The following is a 12,458-nucleotide window of genomic DNA, read 5'->3' on the forward strand; positions in this document are numbered from 1 at the left end:
ATATGAACATATTTAAGGGGTCGTTTTGTAACCATAACTGAGGAAAATAACAATGTAAGTAACATGTAGGTAAAAGATGGATGAAAATTGTAAGTCTTAATAGGACTTCAGGGATTCTGCAGACAACCAAAAAAAGTTTCAAAGTACTTGGTCCCTGCTAAACTCTAGGAGGAGAAGATACACTGTTCAGATGTTGTATGGTTTATATGGATATGTGTGGGTAAGCCCTTTAGCCTAAAGCTCTCCTAACATGCATGTATATGAGTCATGTCTGAATGCTGATGGTTCCCAGCTGAGCACCTGAGAATATAAAAACTACTGTATTCCTTGGAAAACAAGTCCAAATTATATAACACATATTACAATACAGTCATAAAGCTAGACTGAAATTATAAGCTTCCTGTTAGAGTGAAGTCTTCACTGTTCTACTTTCTTCCAGCATCCTTTTTTTAGGTGAAAGAATGGAGGTTTGACATATGTGGCTACACCAATTTTTCACCAAAAAACAGCAGTCAGACCTAGTGCTACATATTTTTTCTTCATCAGTTTAGGAAAACTGATATTTTGATGTCATAACACAGGTAAGGGAGATGAAATACCTGGAGGAAGGTAGGACAAACTTCTGTCAGCATAAGCCTGTAATGCTTGGATGATGAAGTCCTGCAGCTGACACTGCTGAACCAGCTCTGACTGTCTCAAGAGTTCTTGCAAGTCTGGACTCAATCTGTAAAGCTGCCTTAGAATCTGTGACAGAGGGCCAGAGAAAGGGTTCCTTCCCAGAGGCCATAACAGTCTAATAGTGTTTATCAGTCTGGATTTCATATGCAGTGTTCCTAAAATGAAAAGTACAAATAAGGGTGTCCAAGCTACCTTTCTGAATGAAAAACTAAAATATTGTATTTGGTAGTTTTTCTCAAATTCAAGAGAAGTAATTGTCCCAGGCAGTCATATTTGTAGTGGAGGAAGTCTGACAAGTCAAATACCTTGGCTAAATCTCATAGATACTCTTTAATATAAGGTTCTGCATTCGCTGATGAGTCAGTACAGGGCAAACCAATTTTCTTCAGAGAAAGACGAAACAAAGGAAGGGGAAAATCAATTTTTCCAGTGGAGTCACTAGTGCCTGCAGAGAAGGACACATTCCTCATGGTATTCTCAGGATGGGTCTGAGTTCAGATGAGGAGTGTACATTTGAAGTGGCTCTCTCAATTATCTCTACCCATGATTTCTTTGCAGTCCAGAGCAGTGTTGGATTTTAAACTTGTATTCCTTATGGATGTAAGTCCAGTGAGTCTTTTGGACCAGACTACACTGGGCCCAAAGTGAGCCCTTAAGCCTATATAGTGTACACAGCAGGTCCTCAGCATGGGCTGTTTTACCCTACAGCTCCTTTCCTATTACGCCAAAAATACATGTTGACCCTGACTACTGAACAGGAGGCTTGTCAGGAGAATTAGAAATCACAACAGGACCACCAAGCTGACCCACAGCTTCTAGATCTCCTGCTACACCCCTCCTTTATTTAAATAACCTTAAATACCCTTTGGGCTGTTGGGGCTTTTTTTATGTCTTCTTGACAAAGATTTTAAAGGAAAAAGATAAAATGTGCCTCCTGAGCTGTTTTCACATTTAATGTTCTATGAAAAATACTTCTCATATCTTGATAATATCATTTATCAGCATGATATGCAGTATAGATATAAATAGTTTGTAACTGTTTTTTCCTTAGAGATTAAATCTTTTTTCTTGCCTTCTTTTTGGGCTCTAAGAACTGTTCCACTCTATCAAGTCTGCCCTAAGTTGTGTCAGGAGTTAGGCACTGTAATGAAAGAATGATAGAAAATTCCTTTCTTCCTTTAGTGAGCTGAATGTACCAAGGGGATGGGACATTTTGGATGCTTTCATTGGTTTTTCCATTTAATCAAAATGCCTGATGAGAACCAGAAAGATAGCTCTTTGAATAGAGAAAATTGTTTTGAGGAGGCTTTCCTGTAAAAATATTTTTTACTATGATAATCTTCACTTCGTGATTTAAATTCAGAATCAATTCTCTCATGGAGAAAGTATTTTGAAAATTCCCTGCTTCCCCCAGATATGAAAGGCAAAATATTATATTTTTTTTTGTGGGTTTGTTGGGTTTTTTTTCAGAGACTTGATTGTATATTACAGGGCAGGGCTATTTTTGGCAAGAATAGAAGAGTAAGTTTTGGAAAGGCAGAGGTAAATTAGCTTATCCTTCCCTTCAGCTTAGAGCTGGACTGATCTTGAGGTTCCTGAAGGTCCTTGCCCTTTATACTGCTCAGAGGGAGTGCTGTTTGCTCCCACATATTCTTCACAATGTACATTTCCTGTAAGAAACACTCCAACCATTGCAAACTGCCATGCATTTCCAACTTGTCTGAAATAGAAAGTTTAAACCCTGGGCAGGACTTGTATAGTAGAAGTAGTTTTTAAGAAAAGAGACAGTATTTATTGCTTTTAATGTTTTTATGTACTGCTACGCCTAACACCAGGAATTATCTCCAAATAAATCCAAATGAATCCATCCTCAGCTATTCCTTAAGTGAGGGATAGTCTGTAGTTAGTTTGATGAGGTATGGCAAGGTCAGTACAGAACCTTCATATTGTTGTCTGTGTCCTATGGGGCAAAGTAATGAAAATCTCTGGTTTTAGTGTTTCTCTCTACAGTAAATCTTAATGATAATGTTTCCTTTTCACATGTACAAAGACATTCAGCTGTATTAAGTTACTAATTCTAAATTTACATTTCAGTAACACTACTCTCTGCTCTATTTTATAATTAAGAAATTTTTCCTAACCTTATGTAGGGTGGTGGGAGAGAGAGGTTTGCTTGTGTTTTCTGTTCTCTCTTATCCCATCCCCATATATCCAAGCATTTTCCTAAGATTCCTCCTGATGCCCCTTAAGATCCCCTTAAGTAGGGAAGTCTGCGCTCCTCTCAGATGAAGTCGGAAGCACTGTATGTGAAGAGCCTAAAACTTGAACATCTTCTTGTGATTCCTTATTTTTCCTGTTGAGTATTACGGAAAACTGATGATGCAAACAGCAATGCAGCAATTATCAAGGCAAATTAACATTACTGAATTGCTTGATTTTCTCCTTACAGGAAGTACCTGATAAGAACAAAACCAACGGACTGTATTTTAGAGATGGGAAATGTCGGATTGACTACATCCTTGTGTATAGAAAATCCAATCCACAGACAGAGAAGAGGGAAGTATTTGAAAGAAATATCAGAGCAGAAGGACTTCAAATGGAAAAAGAAGTAAGAGATCTTCCTTATAAAAACTCTCATGTTGAAACTATAGAGAATCTGGGTGTTTGGTTTGTTTACTCTGAAACTCCTTCACTCTGTTGTAGCAGTAGAAAAATGCTTTTAAGCATGCCTAAATATAGGCCAGAGCAGTGCAAAAGTGTAGCCTAAAGAAAAATCAGGCACAGGGATTAAAGGCCAAAACAGACCATTACAATCATCTTTTTCAACCTCATCCACAGAATTCCATCCAGTGTGCTGTGCAATATAAAAAAACAAGTGCTGGGTTTGAATGGCCTAAATTCTACTGAGTGCAAAGCATATTTCTGCACCTAGATTTTCTTCTAGCTACATGCTTCACTATGGTACTCTTTCCAGAGACCTAACTAGATCCCTGCCTTCCTTTACCTATCAGCTTAGGCACAGCGAAAAGTGAAAAGCATTTTAGTAGTTTGAAAACAGCTTAAAGTTTCTCATTCTGTCTTAACCCCAAGCATTGAAATAATTGAAATTGAAATATGAATCATTTCTATCTATGTTATTTCCAACATAATGCCCTAAGTCAGTAGGACTTTTATGAAGTATAGAAATGAATGCAAAGTGTCTAAAATGTATTGATATGTTAGGTAGCAGGAGCGAGGTTTGGAGAGACCATATCCCTTTTGCCTAGCCTATGATCTTTCTTAAACTTGGATAATGTGCTTAAACTGGGCTTAAGCCTCACTTCCATCCAGAACAGCTATTGCTGAGTGTTTACTTCTATTTGTGCTGGTGGACTAACACTCATGCTAATATGCAGACACGCTGCCACTGATGGAAACAGAAGAGGAATTTTCAGGACATAGGCTTTGATCAGTTAAGTAGGTGTTGCACATTGTCTCCCTTCCTTTCACTTAATTCTTGGTACATGTGTAAATATTCTGTATGTGTGCTTCAAATGAAATGCACCCTTCTTTGGAGAACACTGGGGAGGAATAAAGGAAAGCCTTTACAGAAAAATAAAAATGTTTCTTTTCTTTAAATGTTTTTATTGAACATGGGTACTGGTGTATGCAAGTGTATTAAGAGTATTTTTCTGGTTACACCAAAAGTTACCCTGAAAGTTACCATAAACTATTCTCTCAAATAAGCTGGAAATCATCATCTGTGAATCATACAGTGCTGCAGTAATTGATGTTTTCAGTGCCAGAGGTTGTTCATTATTACATTTTCTGTATACGTGCTACTGTCTATAGGAATTGTAACCCAACATCCATGAACATGAGAGTGTTGCTGCAGCTATTCACCTTCACATCCTAGAATTCTGCCCTGCTTCCACCAGGAGAGATGCTGACAAAGTCTCTGAAATTTGAGCACTATAGAAAATGAATGGGGAATGAATCCTCCCTATTAATACATATGTCAAATGGTTTCAAATAAATTTTTTCCTACTTTGTGGTTTTTGCAGATTTATTACTGTGCTAAGGTCAGCAATGAAAGCTATGAAATTGCTTTATATTTGAAGTATTATGAAACTTATTGCAACATTCTCTGCTGAAAACTTTTTCAAATTGATGATTTAAGTGCTTACTATAGAGGTTTTTTTGGATTTCGAGACAGTTTATTTGGACTTTGCTGCTAGGCTGCATGAATGATCTGCCAATCTAATTATTCATTTCAGTTTCTATTTTGCTACTGACATGCAGTTTTATTTCTTACTAATCTCATTTGCCCTTGGTGTGACTTCTTGCCAGCATCAGTAATTGTACATTTTCTAAACTTCAAATGATCAAAATGAGGTTGTGCTACATGGCTCAGGCTAATGTTTTAGAATCTAGGGTAGAAATCTTTTTTAATATATGACTCTGACCTAAAATTAAACCCTAGCATGTACATTTTATGATCACATTTTTTTCTAAATTTAAATATAATCCTGAAGGAAATATGTACTTTCTTAGTACACTCCCTCCCCCATCCCCAGAGACTAAGAACAGTGCTGATTAACACTTAGCTTTAAACTGAGTGATCACCTAGTGTCTAGGTTATTCCTCATTATTTTTACTTCTCCTTTTTTTGAGACTACACACCATTTTGAGTGTTAATTCTGGAAAATTTTAACCGCAGGGTTTATTTCAAGTTCTTTATTTACATGCAATATACTGCTTCCACTGAAAAAAGTTTGCTCCCAGATGAAATGAGAAAACTATCTGTGGCACTGGCCACAGAACATATCCAGAGGCTATAGGTGGTAACTGCTGGACTGAAAGAAGCTTTTTGCCTTCTGTGTATTTTGTGTGGTTGTTGGTTCATTCTCCTTTGACTGCCGGCTGTTCGTATCTTGGTATTCGATTGTGTTAGCCCCGTCCTTTTAATGTGAAACCATTGGCAGAGAGGAAAACTCACAGAGCTGTCTATCCAGACTGCAATTTCAAACCCACACACCTCACTGCAGGGAGGCAGAAATGCACTGCAGTGCCTCTGACAAGTACAGCCCAGGGAAATTCCCTCACTCACCCTGTGCAAGCGGTGAGTGCAGGGAGCAGAGTGTTCGCTTAGCATGAAATGAGAAGGTGAATCTGAAGCGAATTCACAGCAGTTGAGATAACTTCAGGTACAATGTCAAGATCATGTAGCTGAGAAAGGTCTGAACAGGTGTATGTTTCTGACTCTAGGAAAAGGTGATAATGTTTTGCAGATATTCTCCAATAAATTCACACTCACCGTCATCAGCTGTACCACACCGCTCTGCCTTGGAAGTTCTGCCAGATTTGGTGCTCAGCACATGCAGTAGTAAACAATGAGGGGATCCCAGACCAAGGAACAGATAATGAAAATAATGAAAATTTTAACAAAAAAATAAAAATAATGAAAATAATGATTTTTAAAGAGTAAAGAAAAATTAAAATAGTGAAAATAAAATTAAATAGTAAAAATAAATTGAAAAAAATTAAATAGTAAAGGTTTTAAATTGAAAGCGGCACTCTAAGAGTGAATGCTAATTGAGTGGTATAGCACAAGTCATTTTATGCCTTTTTTATTTTTATTTTATCCCCCTGCTTTTCTGTGTATATTGGTTCTGGATAAGATAAGTGTGTTGACACTATCAGAGCCAAACATTTCCAGATCACATACAGATCTGTATGTGATCACATCCAGAGATGCTTAAAAAAGGTAATAAAAAAATTTAGGTCACTCCTGGAAAAGAAACTGTATTTTCTTTTTAGCCAGGTGTAAAATTTCCTTGGTTGATTTATCCTCTTTTCCAATGTCTCACAATTGAGATAACTATGATATCCTGACTCTGAGATCCTTGATGACCCTGCTGCTCCCATTTTTCAATACTCCTTGAAAAAGACATATGTGTGGGGAAGATGGAGAGGACAGTCTCCAAGTGGAGCACGTTCTTGTGGGAGATGAGGTACCGATCACGCTGTAAGTTTGTAGGCACTGATACCATCTCCAAATATCACATGAGACTCATCCCTTCCAGAGCTGATGGGCAAAAGGTTAGCAGGGTGCTACTGTCCACATTCTGATGGTACATTTCAAATTTATCTAAATACGAGATAAACCTGAGATTTACCTTAACCCGCTGACATGCTGAAAAGAATTACTTGTGATCACTTTTATGTGAAGAGAAAATATAGATAGTGTCTGTCATGCCAAATTAAATGTTCATCTCTGTGGCCCAGCAATTTCTGGAAAACCTGTGTTTTCAAGAGAGAACAAAGAGTCAGAATTACTTTGAGCCCATGATTTTTTTCACAAGAATAAATATTTATAAATTTAACCTCTTGGCCAAAATCTGGAGAACTACGCTTTTCCCAAATTATTCCTGCAGCATGAATTACTGTTTACCTGTCCTAAATTACCAGGTAGAAAGAACTAAGTTGCTGTCAAGAGTATCCACTCAGTTCTGGTACGTGAATACAGTATTTTAGATGTCTTTCAGTAAGATACTTTAAACTATACTATGATAATAGATCATGAACTGAGGTACCCAGCATGCAGCAGCTAACTTGTATTACTCATTCACTTGCAAACTTTTTAAGCTGCACTGTAAAGTAATGCAAGTGCAGGATAGAGGCAAGAAATTTATACTGAATTTATATGGACACAGACCACACTTGCATGTGTAATTTGTACCAGAGAAGAAGAAGAAAGTCATCTTGCATTTAACTAAAAAAAGTGTATCCAAAATTAATCTGATGTTGGGTTAGGATCTGATCATGTAGCCCTAGGAATAGACCACATTTAGTTTGATCTTGGCATAATTTTTTGGTATTTCTGATGCTCATTACTATGCTAAACTAAGTCATACAGATTATTTCTACTACTAAATGTACTTGATCATTATGCTCAATGATTGTGTCCAAAGCTTTCAATTTATAGATTATAAATTGATTTCATGCAGTTTACTTGAAAAAGCAATTGACAGACAAGTAGAAAGCGAGCGACAGAAATGTAGTAAATTGAAACTAACCACATAAGTAGCGAAAATAGTATTCAGGCCTTTTATTTTATATATTTTGTATATTTATGGTAACTATTGTCTCGGTATAAAACCAAGTAGCTACTTTAAACCAACAGCATTCCTTACTGCCCTGGAAAACAGGTCTCCTCACAGGTACTGCATGCAGAATGTGCTTCAGAAACTAGCTTCAGATATTTTAAAAGTAACAGCCAATCCATTTGGACTTCTGCCAGCACATTGATCTTTGCATTTCCCTGATAAAAGATGTCAACGTAGTGCTGGTCCAGTTTCCAGAAGAATCCAAGCTTTGTGGGTTTTTGTGTTACATACCTGATTAAAAATTTAAACTTTGCCACCAGAAGTGTCAAGCTGTCACCAGGGCACCTCTAATTGCATTCACTCCCTGCCTCAAGCAGCAGCTGACATTTCTGGTACAACATCTGGCAGCAAAAACACAGCTGGTGTATACAATAGGCAGTAGAAATACATATTAGGTGTTCTCTGGGGAAAACCCAAAAGGACAAGAAAGAAAAGCACAGTATAAGCTTTAGTTGCATTGTATGAGCAAATATCTACTAGTGAGTATACTCTGAGTCTTAAGTTATGTTAACATGACTCTGGATGTTAACTTTTGAAATCTTTTTCAGTAGTTGATGCAATATAACTGCAAAATACTATCATTTCATGGCTTTTCAAGTTTGCAAGCAGATGCAGGTAGATTCCTGAAGAGCTACTAATAACTGTGTACAGCAGTTTCTTTAAATGTGGCTTCTTGCTAGTGGAGCAGGACATAAGAAGCCAGAAACATGTATTCAGTAAGATACTTATATTTAGCATCAAGTTGGAGTCTGTTTTCAAGATGATGAATGTTGAGAGAAATTACAGATGACAGAAAGAGCACGCAGAGTATCTCCGTGACTTTTAGCACATCCCTGAGTGTAAAAGGAAAATCAACTTATGACCATGTCAAAGTAAGGTAAAACTTGGAAATAAAGAACATGAAAAAGCTAAGAACTTCAAGGACTGAAACTTCTGAGCACTAACTGTGTTCAAAAAGTGATGATGTGAAAGAGATATTATAATCGACAGCTATTTCTTCTGAACATAATCAATTACCATCCTCTTTCTGGAAAAAGCATGACATCTACTCCTTTTTGTTATTGTTGTTAGTGCTGCAGAGCCAAAACAGTTATGAGAGACTGATCTGCTTTTTTCTGGTTTGTGCATCATCACTGCAATTGTTCATGAGATTCCTGTTACATAAATGCTTTTTCTGATTGTGATTCATGGGTAGAAAAGAATTAAGCTGACTTCCAGACCCCAAGCGGTGCTTGCAGATCTGAGTTAGAAAAGGTGTTTTATAAATGTAGCTTATGTAATTTAGTTCTCTGAGAGGTGCACAATAAAATCTCTGTGCCTTTATAGTTGATTCCAAGTTTATTTTTCTGTTATGACTTTAGTTTATCCAGTTATTGAAAGAACAGTAACTTTTTTTGTAGTTTATTGCTCCTATAGAGGTTAGCTGAATCAACCAGGCATAGAATTTAAACCAGAGTGCTTAGTCTACGGTCAACTGATTTTTAACAACTTGCCAGGAGAGTTTGAGTGGTAGCCAGGAGCAAAAACTGTAGGTGAGCTGGAAAATCTTTTCCTGGCTGCTAGTTTTTATTTGCTGATCATATCCTTTCCCTGTCGTGTTGAGCTTGCTCTGCACATATCAAAAGCACCCATCCAGCAGAGAAAAGGATAACTAAGGAAAGCTTCCACCACTGAAATTATATCAGCTGTCCTCTGAGCTTTTTGACAGCCAGAAAGATCGCTATGAGCATGCCTATGTGAGCTATGTTCTAGGAGGCACTGGGACAACGGTGAGAGTGGTGATTATCTGCTGAGCATGCATGGTAGGTCAAGCAACATGCAGGATGTCACCTATGACTAACAGGTTTCCTTTAGGCCAAACTGGCATTTGGACAAAAATAGGCTTTATTTTTGGAGAAGATGAGACCTTGTATTGGGTCTGTATGGCAAGGTTTTGGTAGTAAGTGGGGCTACAGGGATGGCTTCTGTGAGAAGCTGTTAGAAGTCTCCCTCACATCTATCAGAGCCAGTGGCACACAGCTCCAAGATGAACCTGCTGTTGACCGAGACTGAGCCCGTCAACAACAATGGTAGCACCTCTGTGATAAAGTATTTAAAAAGAGGAAAACGCCTGCTGCAGAACAGCAGCCAAAAGAGGGGAATGATTCATGTGAGAAGAACAACTCTGCAGACAAGGTCAATGAAGAAGGGATGGAAGGAGCTTCTCTAGCTGCTGGAGCTGAGATTCCCCTGCAGCCCATGGAGGTCCACAGGAGAGCAGGTATCCACCTATAACCTGTGGGAAGCCCACACTGGAGCAGGCTCCTGGCAGGACCTCTGGCCTCTTGGAGAGAAGAGCCCATACTGGAGCAGATTTGTTGGTAGGACTTGTGACCCACAAGAGACCCACACTGGAACAATCTGTTCCTGACAGACTGAATCCCATGAAAGAGACAAATGTTGGAGAAGGTTGTGAAGAACTGCTGCTTGTGGGTAGGACCCAAGTTCAAAAAGTCAGTGTAGCACTGTCTCCTGTGGAAGGGACCCCACAATGGATCAAGGGAAGGGTGTGAGAAGTCCTCCTCCTGAGGAGGAAGGGGTAGCAGAGATAACATATAATGAATTGACTGCAGCCCTCATTCCCTGTCCCTTCATACCACTGGGTAGGAGGAGGTAGAGAAACGTTGGAGTGAAGCTGAGCCTGGAAAGAGGAAAGGGATGGAGGAAGGTTTTAAGGTTCTCTAAAAAAATAGACGTTTTATTTCTCACTATCCTATTCTAATTTGATTGATAATAAATTAAACTAATTTCTCCAAGTCAAGTCTGTCTGGCCCATGATGGTAACATCGTGGTGGGTGACTTTTCTTTGTCCTTATCTAGACCTGTGAGCTCCCTCTTCTATTTTTGCCCCTGTCCTGATGAAAAAGGGAGTGATGGAGTGCCTTTAGAGGGTAGCTGGCATGCAGCCAGGGTCAACCCACCACAGGTGTAGTTCAATGTTACTCTACTACTGTAACCAGTACAAAAAACTCTGAGCTTTCATGGACTCTAGTAACTCCTTTCAGTCTCTCTTTTCTGATACTATTATTCAATATGTAAATGTCTACAGCTAATGAATTTACAGTACAAATTATGCAGCCTGAAGGCTCTGTATTTTCATGAGCAGCATAACATATTATTATTAGCAGGTGCAGTTTGTTATTTAATGTTTTAAGAACTTCATCTGACTGCATCCACAAATCATGGATGGGGCATCAACATGACATAAACTATGCCTGCAAAAAGGGAACCAGACTGAAGAGCAGACCTTACCACAAGCATTATAAATGAAAGCGCTTCCAGCTATTTAATTTTAAACATTGGGCTGTTCATTTCATCCCAATTCAGCCAGAGCAAGTGGAAATCAGACTGCTCTTATTATCTAATGCACATAGCAAAAGGAGTCTCTTTTCAGCAATGTTTCACAGAAAAATGTGTTGGTACAAGCAGAACAATGTGCTTTCCCATGGAGTGTTCTGTACAAAAAAAACTGTGGTCACTAAAGAGTGGAGAAGTTTCCAGCTTCCTGAACTTCTGAGGGAAAAGTTTTAGATTTCAGATGCCATGTCCACTGTACAGCACAATGGCAATTTAGAAGAAAAGTTTGAGGAGATAAATGAAAGTCTGGATAGGTATGGTGTGAATTCAAATTTCAAAACGCAATTCTTAAAGATAAGTTTCTTGGTATCTGAGGGAGCCCATAAATGAATATGTTTCTGAGTTGACAAGTGCCAGCCTTTAACAGGGCTTTGTAAAACTAGTAGGCTAAGCAAATGTTGCTGAAAACTTGATCCACTTTTTAAAAAAATGTATTTTTCAAAGAATAGGGAGGTAATACAGAAAATACATAGATAACTGAACAGGAATTTAAAAGCTTCTGACATACTTCTTTCAGGAACAGGTAAAATTTCTTGTCAAAGGATTTACTGTCATCAACATCCACAAATCAGAACATCAAAAATCTTTTGATGGAAAAAAACAGATAGGCAACAGATTAAGAAAAAAATATCATGATTATATATGAGATGCCTCTATATGTCAGAAGTAATTTTTTCCTTTAAAATAACTGGTCTTAAACTGCAATTGTTTTTGAGGTGCTGTTTCACCTGCCAGAAACATCAGGACTAAGCACAATGCACAAGGCTACAACCACTTAATGGACAGTGAGAGTTTTCATTGCCCAAAGGTGACATGGCTGGTTTGTTGCAGCTCTCCCTTATAGTAAAGGCTTAATAATCAAAAATCTAAAGTTGTCTCTAGAAGGACAGAGTATATAGAAACCCAGCAGTAGGCTTTGTGGTCTCATTTTATGCTAATCATTTTGGTGTTAAACTTGTTTTGAGAAGACAGTTCAAGTTTTAAAAAAGCCTGACCTGAGGGAAAAATGCTTCTGAGATAGCCATACTAACTGAAACTTCTGTCAGCCAGTTAGTCATGTCCTCCTGTTTAAAGTCTTATCTGGTTTACAAAACTGTCTCTTGTGCAAAAAATATCTTTTATTTTGGTATCTGAAACCTCTTGAAAGAATCTGTAAAAGTACATTTTTGACAAACAGTGTGAAAACCTTTTTTTTTTTTTCCTCTTGGAGGTCTTCACGGTACTCTACTTACTGCT

General features: G+C 38.1%; 1 protein-coding gene across 7 annotated transcripts in view; it reads left to right on the forward strand.

Annotated features, from left to right (window-relative positions):
* ANO4 (anoctamin 4) overlaps positions 1 to 12,458 on the forward strand; it is a 169,891-nt gene that overhangs the window by 73,469 nt on the left and 83,964 nt on the right. For all 7 annotated transcript variants that reach the window (XM_033514332.1, XM_033514334.1, XM_015627778.3 and 4 more), the window contains one exon: positions 3,128 to 3,286. In XM_033514332.1, coding sequence (XP_033370223.1) covers positions 3,128 to 3,286 — 159 coding nt within the window. The remainder of the gene's footprint in view (positions 1 to 3,127; positions 3,287 to 12,458) is intronic.

The sequence above is a fragment of the Parus major genome, chromosome 1A (genome assembly GCF_001522545.3).
Source record: "Parus major isolate Abel chromosome 1A, Parus_major1.1, whole genome shotgun sequence".
Classification (NCBI taxonomy): Eukaryota; Metazoa; Chordata; class Aves; order Passeriformes; family Paridae; genus Parus; species Parus major.